The sequence below is a fragment of the Hypanus sabinus genome, chromosome 21 (assembly GCF_030144855.1).
Source record: "Hypanus sabinus isolate sHypSab1 chromosome 21, sHypSab1.hap1, whole genome shotgun sequence".
In the NCBI taxonomy this organism is placed as follows: Eukaryota; Metazoa; Chordata; class Chondrichthyes; order Myliobatiformes; family Dasyatidae; genus Hypanus; species Hypanus sabinus.
In genome coordinates this window covers 14,047,028-14,070,022 of record NC_082726.1, presented here as the reverse complement: position 1 = coordinate 14,070,022, position 22,995 = coordinate 14,047,028, and the positions used below count along the sequence as shown (strand labels likewise).

Sequence of the window (22,995 nt, the reverse complement as noted above, 5' to 3'; positions counted from 1 at the left end):
CAAAGGTCTTTGGTTTCAAAATATTCACCATATTGAGGTCTGAACTTTAAAAAATGTTGACTCAGACAAGATTCTGCAGAAGCTGGAAATCCATAGGAACACACACACACACAAAACGCTGAAGGAACTCATGGAGAGGAAAAGGTCAATGTTCTGAACCAAGACCCTTCATCAGGACTAACTGAAGGAAGAGATAGTAAGAGATTTGAAAGCGGGATTGATTGGCAAAAGGGATACAGAGTTGGAGAAGGGGGAGGATCATGGGATGGGAGGCCTAGGGAGAAAGAAAGGAGGGGGGAAGCAACAGAGGCAGATGGACAGCAGGCAAGGAGTGACTGTAGAGGGACAGAGAGAGAAAAAAAGAAGAGGTGGGGGTAATAAATAAATAAGGGATGGGGTAAGGAGGTAAGGAAGGGCATTAACGGAAGTCAGAGAAATCAATGTTCATGCCATCAGGTTGGAGGCTACCCAGACGGAATATAAGGTGTTATTCCTCCAACCTGAGAATGGCTTCATCTTGACAGTAGAGGCGGCCCTGGATTGACATATCAGAATGGGAAATGGGATTAAAACTAAACAAACTTCTTTTAACAGAACAGTCAATAACTGAAACCTAGCGAAAGGACTAGAAGAAAAATTAGGAAAACCCACAGAAGATTGTGATCTGGAATTCATCATGTAAAGGATGCCAGAGGCAACTTTCAACACGTTATAAAAGTTGCTTGGATAAGCAACTCAGCCATAAACTACAAACTAAGCTGGATGTGTAGGGTAAAGCAATAATTATAATTTTGACTAACAAGACAAATGGCCTCCTCCTACACTACCAATTTATGTGACCATATGCGCAAATTCAATTAAAGGAGATTTTGCATAAATATACACTGAATTTTTGAAATTTCCAGAATATTTTTCATACCTCATACATTCAATCTTTGTTCAACACTCTGACAGTCAGTCCCTATATTAGCATAAGGGACTGTGCATATTTACTCGCTGATGGCCTTCAAGCAATGCCAGGTGACAGCTGAGGATCCAATGGTGGTAGTAAGTGTTTCCGAAAGCAAATGTAATTTGAATAACAAACAAAAACTAAGCTGACATGCCATTTCAGTGTTGACGCATTGCTGAAAGGTCAGAGTGCCCCATGAGTTAAGGAATTAAAGGTTTTTATGCTTAATCATCTGATAAGATTGTCCTATGGCACAGTTTAGAAGCCAACAGTAGGGTTATCTCCAATGTCCTAATCAGACAGGTTTAATACCTCAAAGAACCCCACTAAATACAAATCCTGCAACAACTGCAGGGACACAATACTACAGATGCTGGAATCTAGAACAAACAATCTGCTAGAGGAATTCAGCTAGTTGGGAAGCAAACGTGGAATGAAATGAACTGTCAGTGTTTTCATCTGAAGCACTGACAATTACTTTCCTCTGCAGGTGCTGAACAATTTCCTCCAGTAAATTGTTTACCATTCCTGGTAACTGTCAATTTCCTAGTGCTCTGGGTAACAGTTATCCCTCAGCTAATACTGAGCCGAAGCATGACTAGATTTATTGGAACAATTGAGAAAACATTTTAAGATGCATTCAAGATCACTAAGATACCACACTGCAGGATAATGCAGCAGAAAGTACAAAATTAAGCTTGATGAGAGATGAAGGAAATTAATAAACAATGTATTCTGCTGCACTGCAATATCAATGCTTTGGTAACCAGCAAAAAATATACACATACCCATTAGGATTCCAGTAAATTAGATCATCGGTTAATCATGGCAGCCACTTATTTGGGACTACTCTTAAAGAATAAGAAATAATCAAGAAAATAGCCAGGATTCCCTTTTATAGGACACTATGCCGCTTAATTGGGCTAGGAAACTTGGCAGTTTCTAACTAGCAGTCATGTGAACTTGTGTGGCCATTAGACTGTACACCATACTTATAATGAACAGTTTTTAAAATAGTGTCAATTGCATGTGTTTCTGCTCAAAAAGCAGTGATATTTCTCACTGATAGTCGGTGAGAAATAAATAGCAAGATGATTTAGAACTGTTTTGCTCACTGCAGATTCAAACATTCAGACTTGGAAAACGCCAGAAACAACAGAAGTGAAAATGAAACTCAGTCACTACTTCAACGAGTTAGGAACTATGAAAAAAACTTGAAGGCATTAACAATCACCTTGGATGTTAACCTTTGGTCCCCACTGGACAGTCAGCTCTCAGCTGTGGCTTGAAGAAGTTATTTTCATGTGACAGAAGTCACACCCCATGACACTGCTTTGACAGGCAGGCTAAACCAGGTGAGGGTAGGCAACAGGTCTCATACCCCAGTGAGATAGGGACACGTCTGTCCTAGCATGCAAAGTCAGTTCTGGTGGACCAGGCAGATGAGATCTACAGTGAGATCCAAGAGTTAGGAAGGCTACTCTGCAACACTGCATGGAGAACTAAGGGCATAACAAGATAATAGAAGTTGTGGTCATCCAGCAAAGACCCGCATTGTGAAGTCTACTCACACCACTGGTCCCTGGACCTCCGAGGTCAAGAGAGTGGAACTGCCCCAGTGCAATGGCTTTACCACTTCAAAAACTCTCCCGCACAGGTTTCGTGTCATTATCAGATATGATGGACAACCACCAGTAGTATTGGTAGTGTTCTAATGAATATGTATTAATTTAAATACACAATTTGTTACACAGTTAAATGGCAGTTTATCTTTTTTGTACCTTCTTAATTATTCCCATGATACTTTGGCTAATTGGGGAAGCTGCTTAATTGGGCCAAAATATAGTAGTAATTAAACAGAATCCACTGTTTTGTGTACTGCATATACAAACACATACACGTGTATATCTATCTCAACTGATTTAGCCTACCACCTGAACATACCACCATATATTTATAAAATCACAGTACAAACTGCCTTACTGTCCCTGCTGGGCAGCATCATGGAGGACAGGTGGCAGGACAGAGCAACGTTATTTTTAAACAATCCATTTCAAACTAGGAAATAACTAATCCTCTCAATGGCCCAAATATGACTAATCAGAATATTACTTCTACATGTGAAAAACAGAATTCCTATCTTAAAAACATAACTTACAAACTTATAAGCTGAACATTTCAAAATTGAAAAGCTTGCTTATGACAAGTAGAGACAACTTTTTGGGAAAACTCAAGGGTGAACAGCATAAACAGACTCTCCTTCAATACTTCTGTAAAATAGTTGGAAGCAAACTGGATTTTAAAAAATCAGTTCAATGGGTAAAAGCAAAGTACAAAGTCACATGCACCAAGACTTTATAGGTGCAGTGTCAGGTTGATTGTTTTGTATAGTATAGGTCAACATGTTTAATATACATTTAGGGAGTGTGACTAAGTACTTAGACAATCAAGTAGTTTTCAGTTAATATAAACATGGCAGATTGCTTAATATTTTGGAAGTCATATGCTCTAGGAAGTCAATGACCTAATCTATTTTTGTGATGTCATTACAAATTAGCTGAGTGTTAAATATACTGTGGCTTTGATTTTATGCAAAGTTTATACCATCCCCACACAGAAACTGGGCAGAATGTAACCAAATAAATATCATGCTGAATATATACATGAATAGACAGATGACTTACAACTATTTCTTTATGGTTGCAAGTGTAAAACATTTAAGTAATAGATCAACTGTGGTTAAAAACAAATGAAGAACAAGAAATGAAGAACTGCACTATACAAGTCTGAAATAACTTCATGGAAAACCCTGGGGATAATCTTTGAAGGGATGCAGGCTGAAAACTTGTAGAATTAACAATTACATTCAATAGCACATTAGACAATGAGATTCAGAGGTTCAACTGATACTGGGTTAAATCTCATCTTAACAATAGAGGTGAATTGTCTCAAATAATACGGGGAAATAAAGTCAGGGCAGCTGGACAAGTGATATTGAAAAAATGCAAGAGGGGGCATGGTTAAGAAGTGCCTCTGCAATCTTTAAAAGAATTAGAAACAAGAACAGAAATGAATAAAAATTATGAATTTTACTCATATTTCCAAGTGATTTTTGTCCATATAGATAATGCTGTGTACCAGGATTTCAATCACACTGATCATATAAATGAAATTAAAAAGTTTACAAAAAAGATAATAAAATATTTTTGCCAGAAATTACTTTCCACTCCTGCTTGGCCTGAAATAGAAATTCAAATCTTAAGAGACAGTACCTGAAATGACAAAATTGCTTCACTGCTTTATAATATTTAGTCAACTTAACCTACAATGAACTAAACAGAAATTCCATTTTCCTTATTTCTAGGTGACACAACATTAAACTAACGACAGATCTGAAAGGCAAGCAACATTTCAAACTTAGCTATCAAACTTTAGCTGCATGTTAAAATCATGCTGTGATTACAATCTGGTACCAAGGACAACTCACTGTACTCCAACTGAGGGATAAACAAGCTTTTACAAACAATATCACCAAGCAAAAAAAAAGTGTTCCATCTTAAGGACAGTATGCAACTCAAAATTTAATCATACCTTCCGCAATGCACACTTGAACACATCAGACAGACCCAAGGACTTTTATTGGAGCGACAAACTGCAAAAGAATAGAGCAAATTGTCTTAACTTTCAGAAATGTCATTAAATATTTTACACAATGTGGAATCTCACAGTATTACATAATCAACATATTTTACACAGATGTAAGTATTAAGTAATCCCTCTGCCACATTGTAATTCAGAGAACAAACATCTCTAAGGATGCATTGAAAGATTTTGCTAAAATACCAAATCACTAAACTTTACAATGTATTGACTGTACCAGTGACTAAATCTCTTGCAGACCTTAACACCCATTTTACAAGATTTTCACTATTGGAACCAGTGATTTCAGAAGAGTAGAGAGTAAACATAATAGAAAGGCAGAGCATAATTGAGCAATAAATAGTCTTGGAGATTTGTCAATTACTTCTTTATGGAAAAACTTTATACAACTCCTTCAACATACAAAAGCACCCCAACAATGAAATACAAAAAAAAGTTACTCGTCCACAAATACATTGTTCTTAAGCTTATAAAATGCAGCCTCTTTGGTTCCACTTATGAAATGTTTAAGATTCCAGCCACTCGACTGAGGTATGCTCGATGTCAAATGCAGCAGTATACATAATTAACAAATAAAGAAACACTATTTTTATGCCATAGAACCTTCTGCTGTTACACGCAAATATCTGTGGTGAAACAAATTGTTAACTTCAATGAACATGACTGTTGGAATGAGATCAGAAAATAAAAATCAATTCCTTGCTAAATTCCCAAAGTTTCAAGTTATTTTACTGGAAGAAAGGAACAACTCAAAGTACTTTACTGCAATGACTAGAAGACACTGTCAAAAGCAAACATTCTCAGTCTTAGGGGATTTCTCCCAGTTTTCACTCACTTGTAATGGGATCTCACACATTGCTGCTGTATTATAAATTCTCAAAATTCTTCACTGGATAGCAGATACTAGTTACTATGAAACTAGTTGTTGTCATCCATCAACCAGATTTTCTCCACTGTATAATGATTAGGTGCTGGAAAAACTACTTTCTTTCTATCCTTAAGCTAGATGTGCAGAGTTAGTGTTACAGTCAGATCTGCAAATACTACAGAACATTAAAATGTACCTCCATGAATTCAGGACTTTCACTATGTGACCTACTAACCTATTTAGAAGGCTCAACAAAATATACAGTAAATACATTTAAATCAGTCTTTCACCTGATAAAGGATCTTTTTGCACCACTGACTTCTTGCCCCCTCCCCTTCCTAGTCCTGTTCTACACTTCCTTAAAATTTATTACATTTCTAACTTGGAAAAGAAAAACAAAATATCAGAAAATCACATAATGTCAAGGAGGCAAGAGCTTCATCAGTACTGGTCTCAACCAAAAACATTTTGTAGTCTCAGAATCTAGGATCTGTAGTCACGTTTGCGCACATTTCTTACTTATCAAGCTCCGATGAGAGGTCATCAACTTTGAACGTTAACATTTTTACTAATGCTGACCTAGACGATCTTTAAAAATTAACAAAGATAGCACAGTTTTCAGGGAATAACATGTACAGGTAATTAATGCTTCAGTAGTTCTACTGTATAATAGATAAACTTTAAGCAGCAAGCCCTTAGGTTACGATTAAGTATTGAAGTGTAATGGCCATTAATTATTTATTAGCAATTTTTAACTCAAATGAATCAGACGATTTGACCAATTCACATTTTCAACTAACCAGTTTAAAACTGGTTAAAGTTAGTTCCAAGGAACAAAAGATGTGTACTAAAATGAATAAGTTCAAGCAGTCTCTGAATTTCAGCTCAAATTGAAACCAACCAGTGAAAGCTAATCTTGTTTCAATCACAAGGATAACAAATTTTCACAAATGCATGTTTCAGATTTTAAACTAAGCAATGCCCAGTAACTGTCTTTACATACAGTCAAATCAACATCATGAATTTTAATTCAATTGTTAGTTACAGAAATGTGATGAACTATTTGGTATTCCACTGTGCCCACGTCAACCACAACTTCAAAAATTAATTTGCCCATACAACTGTAACAATTGGTACATTAGAACAGGCCTACAGTTTCCTAACTCCATGTACTACACAACTGCAACTTTAGGCAAAATTAGTTTTCATAACAGGATTATAATTGTCCATTTCCGCTGATTTTTCCAGTTTTATTTCCACATGGCCTTCATATCAGACATAATCAGATGGAAAGCAAACTTCCTGAAATCTATTCCCATTTGCCTCATTTAAAAATGAGAAATCTCACCAACTTGACAATTAACTCATATGTTGCATTAAAACCCTCTGGAACCATTCAGAACCCACACAAAAAAAAACCTCAAAACAATTTTATTCAGAGTCAGAACATTATAGCACATAAACAGGCTCTTCAGCCCATTAAGTCCGACCCAGACTATTAATCTGCCTAGTCACATTGATCTGCACCTGAATCACAGCACTCTGTACCCATCCCATCCATGTGGTTATCCAAATTTCTCTGAAATGCTGTCATCGGACTTGTATCCACCATTTCTACTGGAAGTTCATCCCATAATCACTACTCTGAGTGAAGAAATTCCCCCTCCTGTTCCCCTTAAACATTTTGCCCTTGACCTCTAGTTTTAGTCTCACTCAACTAAAGTGGACAAAAGCCCGCTTACATTTACCCAATCTATACCCCTCAATTTTGTACACTTCCATCAATCTCCCCTCATTCTTCTACACTCTAGGGAATAAAGTCCTAACTTATTCAACCTTTCCCTATAACTCAGGTCCTCAAGCCCCAGCAACACTTGGTAACCTTTCTCTACAATCTTTCAACGTTATTGACATGTTAGGTGACCAAAACTACACACTAAAACTACACCAAAACCAAATTAGGCTCACCTACATCTTGTACAACTTCAGCATTATGGAAAATATGCCAAAAACTTCCTTTATGACCACATCTACCAGTGATGTCACTTCCAAGGAATTGTGGATCTGTACTCCCAAGATCCCTCCATTCTACCACACTCCTCAGTGCCCTACTGCTCACTGTGCCAAGTTCTAAGCAGGTTTTTCCACCTCACACTTGTTTGCACTAAATTTCATTTGTCAGCACATTTTTCTAGCTGGTCCAGAACCCACTTCAAGCTTTAATCGTCTTCCTTGCTGTCCACTACACTCCCAGTCCTGGTGTCACCTGCAGATTTGCTGGTCCAGTTTACCACAGTATCATTCAGATCAATGATATAGATGACAAAACAATGGCCTGAGTACAGATCCCTGTAACACACCACTAGTCACAGGCTTCCAGCCAGAGAAGAAACCTTCTATTACTACTTTTTGGCTTCTCCTGTGAAGCCAATGCCTAATCCAATTTAGTACCTCACCTTGAATGCCAAGAGACTGAATCTTATTGACCAAGCTCCCATGTGGGACCTTGTCAAAGGCCTTGTTACATACAGGCCATGGTGACAACATCCACTGGCTTCACTTCAACTTTCCTGATAACTTCTTCGAAAAACTCCGAGACTGGTTAGATACCATCTACCATGCACCAAGCCATGTTGACTATTCCCAATCCCAATATATTCAGACCCTTAGAACACATTCCAATAACTTACCACCACTACTGTCAGGCTCACTGGCTTACAATTTCCTGGCTTATTCTGATAGCCTTTCTTAAATAGAACAACATTAGTTATTCTCCAGCACCTCACTTACGGCTAAGTTTTAAATATCTCAGCAAGGACCCCTGCACTTTTTTGCAAAAGCCTCCCACGGGGTCCCAAGGAACAACTTGTCAGGCCCTGGGATCTGTCCATCTCAAGACAGCAAACACCTCCTCCTTTAATAGGTATACAGTTCATGAACTCACTGCTACTTTGCCTCACTTCAATAGATTGTGTCTGTCTCCCGATATGATACAGATGTAAAAATCCATTTAAGGTCTCTCCACCTCTATCGGCTCCATGCATAGATGACCCACTCTGATCTTCCAGAGGACCAGTTCTGTCCCTTGCCATCCGTTTGCTCTTAACATATATGTAGGATCCCTTGGGATTCTCCTTTACCTTGTCCGCTGTAAGAACTTTTTTGCTTTCTGTAGGTCCTCCTGATTTTCTTCTTAAGTGTTCTCTTGAATTTATAATATTCAAGTACCTCATTAGTTTCTTGCAGACTATACCTCCTATACACCTCCTTTTTCTTTACCAGGGACTCAATATCTCAAAAATCCAAAGTTCCCGAAACCTGTTATCCTTACCTTTTATTCTGACAGGGTCACACAAACTCTGTACTCTTCAAATTTCATTTTTGAATGCCTTCCACTTACCAAGTGCAACTTTGCCAGAAAGCAATCTGTCCTAATCCACAGATCCTTTCCGACTCTTCTTGAAATGAATGTCATTATGATCATTGGATGCAAAGTATTTCCCTACACAAACTTCTGTCATCTGGCCTGTCTCATTCCTTAACAGATTAGTATCACACTCTCTCTACTTCGAACCTCAATGTATGAAGAAAACGTTCCAGAATACATTTGACAAAGTCTATCCCATCTAGCCCTTTTAGAGTATGCGATTCTGAGTCAATATGTGGACAGTTAAAATTACCCTCTATCATAGCTTTGTTGCTTGTCTGTGACCTCCATAAAAATTATTCATTTCCTCTTCCTAAAAATTATATAATTCCTGCAGATTATTGGGTGGTCCATAATATAATCTCACTAAAATGGCCGTACCTTTCTTATTACTCAGTTCCACCCATATAGCCTCAGTAGACAAATTATCTAGTCTGTCCTATCTAAGGAATTCCATGACATTTTCTGACTAGTAATGCCACCTCTCTCTCTTCAATCACTCCTAACCTATCAGATTGAAAACAACAGAACCCTAGAACATTGCGCTGCCAGTCCTGTTCCTCCTGCAAATAAGTCTCACTAATGGCTAACAATGCAGTCATTCCATGCGCTGATCCATGTCCCAAGTTCATCTGCTTTTCTATAAGACAGAAGCAGAATTAAGCCATTTGGCCCATCACTTCTGCCATTCTGATCCTTTCTTTCCACTCCTCAGCCCACTCCTGACCTTCTTATAATCTTTGATGCCATGGTGAGAAAACCCAAAAGTCTAAGCAGCAAAGGGACTTCGGAGTCCTTGTGTAGAACAGCCTAAAGGTTAACTTGCAGGTTGAGTCAGTGGTGAGAAATATAAATGCCATGTTAGCATTCATTTCAATAGGTCAAGAATATAAGAGCAGGGATGTGATGCTGAGGCTTTATAAAGCACTGGTAAGGCCTCACCTTGAGGTATTGTGAACAGTTTTGCCAGCACATCCTAGTATTGGAGAGGGTTCAGAGGAGGTTCACAAGGATGATTCAGGGAATGAAAGGGTTATCATAGGAGGAACGTTTGATGGCTTTGGACCTGTACTCACTGGAATTCAAAGGACGAAGGGGGAATTTCATTGTCTGGACCTTTCAACATTCAAAAAGTTTCAGAGTAGATGTGGAAAGGATGTTTTCCCATGGTGGGGGAGTCTAGGTCAAGAGGGCACAATCTCAGAATAGACAGGTGTCCATTTAAAACAGATGTGGAGAAATTTCTTTAGGTAAAGGGTGGTGAATTTGTTACCACAGGCAGCTGTGGAGGCCAGGTTGTTGGATGCATTTAAGGCAGAGATTCATTGGCTCTTGATTCCTCCATTACTTGCATTGAAGCATACACAAATCAGAATATTAGCCCCCATCACGCTCAATGATTTGATTCCCTACCTTGTATGTAGATTTAACATCAGTTTTATTCACAACCACTCCATTATCTGTCTGGCTCTTTGGTTCCCATCCCATGCAACTCCCCCACCCCACCCCAACTCCATGCAGCACTAGCAAATTTTTCAACAAGGCTATAAACCCCCATCCAATTCAGGTGCAAACCATCCCTTCTGTATAGGTCCCACCTTCCCTGGAAGAGAGCCCAATGACCAATAAATATGAAGCCCTCCCTCCTACATTACCTCTGCAGCTGCATGCTAAATTGTATGATCTGCCTATTTCTAGCCTTACTAGCATGTGGCATGGGTAGCAATCCTAAGATCACAACCCTGGAAATTTTGTCCTTCAACTTTACACCAAACTCACTGAATTCACTTTGCAGGACCTCACCACCCTTCTTATTCACGTCATTGGTACCAAGGTGGATCACAACCTCTGGTTGTTCACCTTCCCACTTAAGAATGCTTTGGACTCAACCTGAGATATCACCGACTCATGCACCTGGGAGGCAACATACCATCCAAAAATCTTGTTCTCACCTAAAGAACCTCCTATCTCTTCCCCTAAGCAATAAATCCCCTATATTGCAGATCACCTTCCCTTCCCTTCAGAGTTAGAGAGGCAGACTCAGTGCCAGACCTGTATCTGCCTCTAAGGCTCAGAAGGGAAGTGGGGGTGGAAGAGGGAAGAACAGACTGCTGTGATATTGCTCTGCCTAGTCACCACCCCCCCCCCCACCCAGCAATATCTAAAACAGTTTACCTGTTATTCAGGGGTACACTGTACTGGCTGCCTACCCCTTTACCTCCTCCTAATGGTCACCCAACAACTTGTTTCATACACACTGGGTGTAATAACCTCCCTCTGTATCTTGTCGGAAAACCCCTCAGCCTCCCAAATGACCTGGAGTTCATCCAGTTCCAATTCCTTAACGTGGCAGCTGAGTGCACTTCTTACAGGTGTAGTCATCAGGGACATCGCTTCTCCTTGCATTCCCATATCCTGCAGAGGAGCATTCCACTATCCTGCCTGGCATCCCCACTGCTCTAACTGTGCAATAAGAAAGAAAAATTAAATGATCCACCTACAACCTTCGCCTTTATAAGCCAAAGTCTGAAGTCCCCACTCTAACACTGGCTTGCTCCCATAATAACCTCTCTGCTTAAACTTCACTTTTATTGGCCCTTATCAAGTGCCTATTTATACACAATCAAACATCTCCTCAGGAACTGTAGCCTGCAGAAAAAATAATATTTGGTAATATAATTGACAAGGCAAAAATCAAAGATGTGGAGGGAAAGGGCTGTTTAGCTACAAAAAGATAGTAATGGAAAATTTAGCTCTAATTTCATCTGTAGGATTCAGGAGAGGTTCTTTTTGAAAATATGGCAGAGTTCCACGCTGTGTCTCAGACAGAAACAAAAACTACAAGACAGGATTGCCACAATTATATCATTCTAACAAATACTGAAATAAATATTTGAAAAATAAAATTTGCAAAAAGCATTTCTTCCCTTTCCTATGTTGTTTTCTGGTATTAAATTCACCAGACTTCCAATTTTTGATGCCCAATTAATTCCTCAAATTGCTTGATGAACATCTGCAAAAGAAAAACCCACAGTTTTTAGTGCAATTTAATTCCACCAATTCTGTCACTGAGGGCCTGCAGTGAATTAAAAAGAGGAACACTCCTAACCAGATCTCACAGTTTGCACTTCCTCTTGCAAAACCCACCACCAGCAGGAAACAACCCTCCAAAATAGAGCAAATGGTTTCATGATTGCTTCATCCTTTGCAAAACTATTGTTGAAAAGTTGTATTTCCACTCTCAGCATTCTCTATTAAGGCAATTACGCAATGCACATGATACACAATTTTTTTATTGTATATTTACAAAATGGTTTGTGAATGCTCTTTTGCTAGTTCAATACACAAAATTTTTCAGTAAGTTTATGTATTAAAGCAACTATTCACCGTAGGCAGATTACAGATAACTAAATGCTTTTACCACAAAAAAACAAATATTTGAAAATACATAGATGTATTTCACACTTGGGTCTATATTTATAATAACCTTTGATTTTTTATTTCAAAAGAGTTGCACTGTTACTACCACATACGGTGTACAGGTTTCCCCCACTATCTGAAGGTAGAGCGTTCCTATGAAACCGTTTGTAAGCCAAAATGTCATAAGGCGAAGAGGCAATTACCATTTATTTATATGTTATATTTGAGCATTCCCAGACCCAAAAAATAACCTACCAAATCAGACCAAATAATACACAAAACCTAAAATAACATGAACGTATAGTAAAAGTGGGAATGATATGATAAATATACAGCCTATAAATATATATACAACATATAAAATAGAAATATTGTATGTACGGTGTAGTTTCACTTTTCAAAATTGGGAAGACAACGAGCCAAAATTGATGTGGAGAAAAAGAATTGGCATGTACACACATGCACACACAAAGCTTCACGGTCATGGTAGTTTTTCTTGGAGTAACACGTATAAAGCAGGCGTCTTTTTTTTGTAAAAGTGAGCGTTCAATAAACTGGGGCCACCTGTATTTCTAACACCAAGATTAAATCTACTCACACTGTAATATTAATTTTATGAACATAATTTGCTCATTGTTGGCAGACAATTATTGCCATTCCCAAATGCCCTTGAGTAGATGGCATTCAATACATTCCATATGAAGTTATCCACACCCAATTGAGCAAGACCACAAGACAGAATTAGGCCATTTGATCAGGGTCGATGTATTTTCCCTCTCAACCCTATTCTCCTAACTTCTTCCTGTAAGCTTTGACACCCTCACGAATCACAAACCTAACAACCTTCATTTTAAATTTAACCAATGACTTGGCCTCCACCACTGTCTGTGGCAATGTATTCCACAACTTCACTACCCTCCTCATCTCTGTTCTAAAGAGACATCCTTCTAACCTCAAGCTGTGACCTTGATTCTTCCACTATTGGAAACATCCTCTCCACATCCACTATTTAGGCTTTTCAATATTCAATAGGTTTCGATGAGATCCCACCCCCCCCCACCACTAAGTTCTTCTAAACTCCAACAAACATAGGGCCAGAGCCATTAAATGCTCCTTATACCCTTCCATTTCTGGGATCATCCTTGTGAACCTCCTTGGGACCCACTCCAACATCAGCACATCCTTTTTTTTTTAGATATGTGGCCCAAATCTGCCAACTATACTCCAAATGCAGTCTGACCAATGCCTTACAAAGCCTGTGTTACATCTTGATGTCATATCTAGCCCTATTGAAATGAATGCTAATATTGTATTTGTCTTTCTTACTACCAACTCACCCTGCAAGTTAACCTTTAGGGAATCCTACACCAGGACTCTTAAGTCCCTTTGTACTTTGATTTCTGAATTTTCGCCCTTCTTCCAAAGTGCATGACCATACACTTACCTACAATTAATTCTAACTGTAACTTCTATATTCATTCTTCTAACCTGTGTAGATCCTTCTGTAGACTCTCTGCCTCTATCTATGCCTCCACCTACCTTTGTATCGGCTGAAAATTTGGCCGTATTGCCATGAATTCCATCATCCAGATCATTAACATAAAACACAAAGTAGTGAACCCAACACTGATTTCTGTGGAACACCACTGGTCACCGCAGCCAACCAGAAAAGGCCTCCTTTATTCCACTATTTGCTTTCTGCCTGTCAGCCTATCTTCTAGCCATGCTAGGATCTTTCCGTTAATACCACACTAGACTGGATAATTTTGAAAACGCTGGTTTCACGTAAAAACAATAGGTGTCCACATTATGCACTTTTAAAAATATCTCTATCCACATTGAAACAGAGATTTCGGCAAATCTCCTCCTACTCGGCATGCGCAGGACACATCTACCGAAAACAAGCGACATGTTTGGTGTCGAATCTCACCGTAAAAGTGCACGTCTGTGTAGCTACAGACTAGAAAAACTTAAAATGACGGACAGCTGTTAGCTTTTGCGCAGGAGAACTTAAAACTAAAAAACAAATAATAGAACGTACGGAGGCAACCGACAGGGAGCTCACGGACAGATTGACCAGGCTGACAACGAACATTGAAAAGCAGACTAACTGTTGCATTAATAAAGCACCTTGTTAAATGTATAAAACATATCTGCATCAGTGTTATCTTGTATTTCCATACAATGTTACATTAGGCTGTTACACATCTATTGTCAGAGAAGTACCTGCATAAATAAGTAAACCACCTCCATACGAGCAAGGACAGAAAACAGGGCAAAGTGAGTATACTTATTTATTCAGTAAGTTATGGGTTGAAGTATTTGGTGAGTACATTTCTAACTCTTCTGGCTTGAGTCTCATTGCCGTCTGTTCTGAAATTGTTAGGTTGTGTTCAAGAAAGCAATGAAATAGTGCGCTGCCGTCTAATAGTGTTTTCAGATTTCTCAGGTTACCCTGTCCACACTGATCTGCCCGAGCAGCATTTTCAAAAATACCCACTCTGGAAAGCGATTCTGAAAAGCTCTGGTTTTGGGGGATGAAAATGTCATTTTAGTGTGGGCAGAGGGTAAAAACAAAGAAAAAGTTTCGGTTTTGGTTTTATCCGGTGAAGTGCTCTTATCCGGCTCTTATCTTGTTCAGCAGCCTTATGTGCAGTACCTTGTCAAAGGTCTTCTAAAAAATCTAAGTAAACAACATGCACTGATTGTTCTTTCCTCAAATATGTGGGAGATACAGGGGCTTTATATCTTTTACATATGACAATGAAGGCATGACGCTGTTTCCAAGTTCCAACCTATCATTTCAGTATCATGCTTGATTTGGGAGGAACTTGGCAATAGTGGTGTAACTAAGCACCTGCAGCCCTTGTCTTTCTAGATGGCAGAAATTGCAGGTTTGCAAGGACCCATCAAAAAGATTTGGATCTTAGTTTATATGGGAGGGAATAAGTAGGCAATTTAATCCACATTAATGCTTAGGCATGTGGGGAGCATGGGCTTGCATAACAGGCAAATAAAATACCATCTGCTCTATGGGATTACATCTTAAGTTCTGATAATTAAAAAGTCAAGGGCCTGAAACATTAAGCCCACTTCTTTCCTCATAAACCCTGCCTGACGTACAGCACTTTATGGTTTTAAGATTTGCAACTTCTACATCATTTGGCTTTTAGATACACAATATCACAACCAGCAGGAACTACCGCTTATGAATCAGTTTGCCATAACTGTAAATACAAATTATTCACAAGAACAAAGAATCAAAATTGCAATGTTGCTCATTCTGCCTCTACTCCAACAAGCCCAGCATCCCCTCTGCCATCAAGATTTCTGAACAGTCCATGAACCCTGAACACCATCTTGTTTTGCAATTCGTAGTATTTTTATATCTATTTGCACTGACTGGCCATCACAAAACAACTAATTTCACATCAAACAATACAACGATTTTTTTTAGCATGTCACACCAGACAGTCAGCAATTCTTGTCTGGCCACAGTATCAGGATTGGTCTCCTTTCGGATTAACCGAGTCACAATATAAAAGTTCCTGACTCGACCCTTGTTTTTTTTTTAAAAATGAGGCCGAGTGGCTAGCTCGACGCTCAACCTGGCACAGACAGAAAGTGTGCTCGGGGTGGCCCGAATTGGATTCGAACTCAGGAGCCTTCGCTCTGGAGTCTGGTGCTGATGCCACAGCGCCACCAGCCAACTGATAATTTATTATTCAATGATAATAAAACTGATTCCAATTCATCCAGATTGCCTGCCTGACCATCCAATTTCAAATCCCAGGAATCAAACCAATCACTTTCCAAGAATGGAGCAATGAACTACAGTGCACCAAGGGACTCATACTGAAACATTTTACTTGATAAGGTAAAACATTTACAGGCATGATTTAATGATTGTATTATTTCAAATTCTAAGTGCAATACAGATCATTTTTTAGTATTTGCTGAAATGGGCCTACTTTGTAAACTGCTACAGAAGGGCTCTTGGCTACAAGGATCTAGTGTGGCTCTATTGGTAAGAGATTCAATTACATCTTTAGAAAGAGGTAATATAGGGCCAGAAAATGTTGGATCTTTGTGGGTGAAGTTAAGAAACTGCAAGGGTAGAAAGACCATTATGGACCATTATAGGCCTCCGAATAGTAGCCAACATGTGGGGTTGAGAATGCAAAGGGAGCTAGAAAGGGCATGTAATTAGAGTAATATCACAGTTGTAATGGGGGACTTCAATATGCAAGGGGATTGGGAAAATCAGGGTGTTGGATCGTATGAGTGGGAATTTGTTTAATGCCGACAAGATGGCTTTTTAGAGCAACTTGTGCTCTAGCCTAGTTGGGGAAAGGCTAGATTGGGTGTTGTGCAATAACCCTGATCTTATTATGGAGCTTAACGTAAAGGAACCCTTAGGAGGCAGTGATCATAATATGATTGAATTCAGCAATTTGAGAGGGAGAAGCACAAGTCAGAGGAATAAAGGGGATTACAGGGACATGAGAGAGGAGCTTGCCCAAATGGATTGGAGGGGGATACTGGCGGGAATGACAGCAGAAAAGAGGTGGCCAAAGCTTCTAGGAACAGTTCACAAGGCACAGGATAGATATATCCCACAGAAGTTGTTCTCAAGTGGCAGGCCTCGATAAATATGGCTGACATGGAACTACATAAAAGCCAAGAAAAGGGCATAGGGTAGCAAAAGTGAATGGGAAGTTGTATGATTGGGAAGCTTTTAAAATCCAACAAAGGACAACTAAAAAAAAGCTACAAAGGAAAAGATTAAATAAGAGGGGAAAATAGCCAGTATAAAGATTTTTCATTTATACATAGAATAAAAGGGAGGTGAGAAGTGATATTGGACCACTGGAAAATGATGCTGATGAGGTAGTATGGGGGAAAAAGAAATGGCAGATGAACTTAATAAGGACTTTGTGTCCGTTTTTACCGTGGAAGACACTAGCTGTATGACAAAGGTCCTTGAGTGTCAGGGAGCAGAAGTGAGCGCCACTGCTATTACAAAGGAAAAAGTGCTTGGCAAACAAAGATCTTAAGAAGATCTTAAGTCTGTTGACCAGATGGATTACATCCCAGAGTCCTGAGAGAGTCTGCAGAGATAACAGATGCATTGGTCATGATCTTTGAAGAATAACCTGATTCTAGCATGGCCCCGGAGGACTGGAAAATTGCAAATGTCATTTCACTCCTTAAGAAGGGAAGACAAAAATAAGAAATTATAGGCCAGTTAGCCTTAACCTCAGTGGTTGGGAAAGTTCTGAAGCCCATTATCAAGGATGAGGTTTCAGGGTGCTTTGAGACTAATGATAAAACAAGTCAAAGTCAGTGTAGTTTCTGTAAAGGGAAATCTTCCCTGACAAATCTGTTTGACATTCTTTGAAGAATGTCATTTACTTAGATTTTCAGAAAGCTTTTGATAAGATGCCCCACATGAGGCTGCTTAACAAGATAAAATCCTATGGTGTTACAGGAAATATACAGGCATGGGTAGAGGAATGGCTGACAGGCAGGAGGCAGCGAGTGGGAATAAAAGGGACTAGTGGTGTTCCTCGGGGGTCAGTATTCGGACCGCTACTTTTCACATTGTTTGTCACCGATTTAGATAATGGAATTGTTGGCTTTGTGGATGATACAAAGATAGGGAGGGGTAGGTAGTGCTGAGGAAGCAATGCGATTGCATCAGGACTTAGACAAATTGGAAGAATGGGCAAAAAAGTGGCAGGTGGAATACAGTATTGGGAAATGTGTGAAAATGCATTTTGGTAAAAGGAACAATAGTGCGGACTATTATCTAGATAGGGATAATGCTTAAATATCAGAGGTGCAGAAGGATTTAGGAGCCCCTGTGCAAGACTCCCAGAAGGTTATTTTACAGGTTGAGTCTGTGGTAAAGAAGGCTACTGCAACGTTAGCATTTATTTCAAAGATTATAGAATATAAAAACAAGGAGATAATGCTTAAGCTTTATAAGACAGTAGTCAGGCTGTACTTGAGACTATTATCAACAGTTTTGGGTCCCTTATCTCAGAAAGGGCGTATGGTCATTGCAGAGAGTCCAGAGGAGATTCACAAGGACGATTCCTGGAATGAAGTGGTTAAATATGAAGAACATCTGGCAGCTTTGGGCCTGTACTCACTGGAACATAGAAGAATGAGTGGGGATCTCACTGAAACCTACTGTGTTGAAAGGACTAGACAAGGTGGATGTGGAAAGGATGCTTTCTCTGGTGGGGGGGTATCCAGAACTAGAGGGCACAACCTCAAAATTGAGGGGTGACTTTTTAAGAACAGAAGGAGGAATTTTTTTTGAGTCAAAGAGTGGTGAATCTGTGGAACGCTCTGCCACAGACTGCAGTGGAGCCCAAGTCCATGGGTACAGTCGGCCCTCCTTATCCGCGAGTTCCGCATGCGTAAATTCAACCAACCGTGAATCGAGAAAACCCAGAAGTGCTCTTCCAGCACTTTTTGTTTGAGCATGTACAGGCTTTTTCTTGTCATTATTCCCTAAATAATGCAGTATAACAACTATTTTACTTAGCATTTACATTGTACTAGGCATTATAAGTAATCTAGAGATGATTTAAAGTATATTGGAGGATGTGCGTAGGTTACTGTGGATCGGGATAAAAAAAATAGTAAATTCTCTTACTAAGTCAGAACAGGTACATCCGGTATTATTTAGCGTCAAACGTTTGTCTTAGTATATAGTATATATTTTACCATTCTATGCATATAGAATGCTTAAGAACGTATGTTTCAGCGCTGGGCTTGGGAACGGAAGTTCCCGAGTTTCATCCAGTGACAGATCACTTCCGAGCACGCTCTCTATCCGTGCCTGGTTGATGTGGAGGATCAAAAACCCAAAAATTAAACCACTGCGTTGCTTAGTAGTAATTGTAGATTTCATCCGGGCAGGGCCTTTCTCACTTTATCCTTTAAAATTGTTCCGATCGTTGACCAACATAGCCCAACGCTTTTCCAATGACCAATGGCGTTTCACCTTTTTCCGATTGCTTTATTTCCACTTTACCTTCAATCGTGATCATGATTATTTTCGTGAACAGAAACACTGCGGATTCAGAGCTCGGCCACCGGGTCCTAATGTCCACCACACTGAGACAGGTTAAATAAGGTCTGGGGTTCCGCTGGGTCCTAAGATCTACAGCATTTAGACAGGTTGAATAAGGGACTTGAGCATCCTCGTTTTTTGGTATCCGCGAGGGGTCCCGGAACCAATCCCTCGCGGATAAGGAGGGCTGACTGTATATTTAAAGCAGAAGCTGATTGATTCCTGATCGGTCAAGACATCCAGGAATATGGTGAGCGGGCAAATGTATGGGGTTGAATGGGATCCTGGATCAGCCCTGATGAAATGATGGAGTGGACTGAATGGTTTAATTCTGTCCCAATGTCTTACAGACTTAAGAGTTCCCAAACTTTTCCATACCATGGACTAATACCATTGCAAGGGGCTTGTGGACCCCAGCTCTAATGGAACTTAACAGATCAACTGGCATCTATGGAGGAAAATATATTGCTTGGAAGTAGGCACAGAGGAGGGGTAAGTTTTCTTTATGCAGAGAGTGGTGAGTGCATAAATGGGCTGCTGACGACGGTGGTGGAGGTGAATACGATAGGGTCTTTTAAGAGACTCCTGGATAAATATTTGGAGCTCAGAAAAATAGAGGGCTCTAGGTAACTTCTGAGGTAAGGACATGCTCAGCACAGCTCTGAGGGCTGAAGGGCCTGTATTGTGCAGTATGTTTCTATATTTCTGGTGAAAACACTTCACTTGGACTTAAAATTTTTGACTGCATCAATTTTTTTTGAAGCTAGGTAGGGTCTTATCAATGACAAATTTAAGATCATTATCAGCGCTCATCTTGCCAGGAGTGTTGAAAATTCTGACCTAGTATATGCATAAAACCAGTTTCTGCAAGAAAGACCAGCAACATAAGGGTTCAGATTGAAGATAACTGAAGAAACAGAAAAGCAGAGATTTCAGCTTCACTGAAGAAAATGGAGCTTAGAAAATTAACAGAAACCGATCTGAAAGCAGATGTCACAAGGGATTGGATAACATGAAAAAAAAACCTCTTTAAAATAAACCACAGTCAAACTGGCCCAAATGTCTTCTCTCTTGATTTTAACACTTGAAATGGACTCTTAGCCAAGAGGTGAACATGCTGACACTAATTACTCGCATGATGGCCTCTGCTACAATTATGATCTCAAAATAGTGTTCTACTGGCATAAATGAGGACAGCGTTGCCCAGTTTTCTACTCCCATTCACAATGTCACACAGAAGCCAGTTAATTATACATGTCAGTTATTTGGCTGCTTTGACGATCATTGCAACAATGTATCAGTAGATAATACCAATTTATAACATTCAGAATTGCATGGCAGGCAAACCTTCCATTTAAAGGAATATTATACAACCAGAAAGATTATAGGCCTGATCAGATCACAGGTGAGTCACAACTGTTCTCTATTTCAATATTCTATCAGAGTCCTTATTTAAGAGTCAGATGGCGAATGTGTCATTAGAGCACCGCATTTGAATTCAAAAGTCAGCTAAAAACAAAAAAAAACAGATTTTAAACACTGCAAATTAGTATTTTTTTGCATGAAAATTTTTCAAAAACAAAAAATCTTGAACATTTTAAATAAAACTAATATATAGTGTTAAAAAAAAGAGTTCCTTAGTAGGCATCCGTATTACAATTTTCAGAAGTTTCTCCACAGGACCCAACTTATTTAATGAAAAAAGATTACAAGTTTTCCATAGTCAAAAGAAATGACTATTCTGAAGTCAGGATTAGAAACGCTAAGAAACTCTCACAACAATATTCAGATTTACAAAAAGACAGCTATACAAGACTTCAAGGTAAATAACTTCTATGCATTCCTCGGCAAACAAAAGACTACCATTTGTGAAAATTACCTTACTGAAAACTTTTTCTAAAAATCTCGACGAGTACTCTCGCCTTTAAATCTAATTGTGCAGAATAAAACTTCACATCAATAAACTGAAAATCCTATTGTGTTCATCACCGCCTTGCTACTGCCAGACAAAGCTGATTAGATGGCATTCCCATCGTGCCTCCACCACATCGGCTTTATAATTGTATGGGATTCTTGTTCGGAGAATTCTATGAGGAATCTGCCTGTATAGAGTCAAATTCACTAGGCGCGACTAAAGCAAGTTTCTTTCAGACGTTGCGCCTGAGCAGCCCAGACAATGGAAACAATGCGAGGCCTAATAATATTCTAGGAGAATAAAGTCAGGCTGGTCTGACTCCGAACGCCTTTATACAAAGAAAGTCATCGAATGCTCAGGTTACAGTGATCTGCTTACTCTCTCACAAAATACAGCATTTTTGTAAGAAAAAAAACGGCGTTTTCCCCCCTCCCCAAGTGAAATGCCTGCTATATATCATGACTTTATTGATGGTACGTGGCAAAAATGTCAATCCACTGGGGTTACTTTTCACATACATATAGGCATATTGGGCTCTGCTTATAAACTCCGCACCGAAAACTTCGCCTAAATCCAGCCTCCAGGCAGTCTAATTCAATTGGTGAGAGACTTTTCAGTACAGCCGCAATCTTGCATTTGCTCAGGAGTAAATCATGTTAAAGGAAAGCGGAGAAAGCACTGGACTTATGAGTAGGATTAAGAGAGAATGCGCCAACATGACCTCGAGTCTAAGTCCCGGCGCCAGCCACCCCACACAAAGGTGAGGCTCTACTGAAAAGGGCGACCCTTTTATTTCTCCTCTCTTCCCCCCGCCCCTCCACCCACCAAACAACAAAACCAGCTTTTTCCATATTTCAATTTGGCACAGTGGGCCGGGCTCAAGCCTGCCAAGGACCGGCCTTTCCTGATGGCTTGGCACCGGGAGGGATGCAGCGAATCTCAGCGCGAAGGAAGCGCTGCCCTTTTCAAGCACGCATAGACATACAATGCAAAGATTAGAGGGGAAAGTACGGCCAAGACCTGTAGAGAGCGGAACCGTGCGGCACTCACCGGCACAACACCAGGAGGACGGCGACCCATTGGGGAACTTGGTGGAATCCGGCACGATGCAGACACTGGTCGCCAAGTGGGGGCACTCCATGTTCAGGGGCTAGAAACCGGCAGCAAGCGGCGCTCTCGATGCAGAGCTCCGGAGGAGGAAGGAGGAGGCGGAGGAAAGGGGCCGAGCCGAACGCAGGCACGGCAGGAAGGGGAGGGGGACGATGCGGAACTGGCCTCCCGATAGGCCCCGCCTCACGCCGACATCTTTTCGGGCCTAGTTAAGCGCGCAACCGGCCTGTTGCTTGGGGGGGGGGAGAGAATGGTAGGGTGGTTGTGGACTTTATTAAAACCGAGAGCAGAGGCCTGGCTGGGCTCTCACGAAGACTTTCCAGCCATTAGTTCCTCAATTAACCCCCCGCCCCGCCCATCTCCTTGACAACTGTTGTCCCTCACCCCGTCTCCCAGGAGATTTGTCCCGGCGTTTTACGTCACAATCCTCCGGACAGTCATTTGTTGCTGTCAGCGTGACATCATAACGACCGCCCTAGCGACGACCAATACCAGTCAGACGCGGTCGAGGCCCGGGATCCGAGGGAGCATGGCTGGCCAAGGTGGAAGGGGG

At 40.2% G+C, this 22,995-nt stretch overlaps 1 protein-coding gene across 4 annotated transcripts in view; it reads right to left on the bottom strand.

Annotated features, from left to right (window-relative positions):
* The window catches only part of usp3 (ubiquitin specific peptidase 3), a 117,669-nt gene extending 95,046 nt beyond the window's left edge, over positions 1–22,623 (bottom strand). Inside the window, exons 1-2 of one of the 4 annotated variants that reach the window (XM_059945999.1) lie at positions 22,383–22,623; positions 4,544–4,604 (exon numbers count right to left, since the gene is read on the bottom strand). In XM_059945999.1, coding sequence (XP_059801982.1) covers positions 4,544–4,604; positions 22,383–22,473 — 152 coding nt within the window. In that variant the 5' untranslated portion in view covers positions 22,474–22,623. The other 3 variants (XM_059946000.1, XM_059946002.1, XM_059946001.1) reach the window with 3 other exon arrangements.
* Between the last annotated feature and the right edge of the window lie 372 nt (positions 22,624–22,995).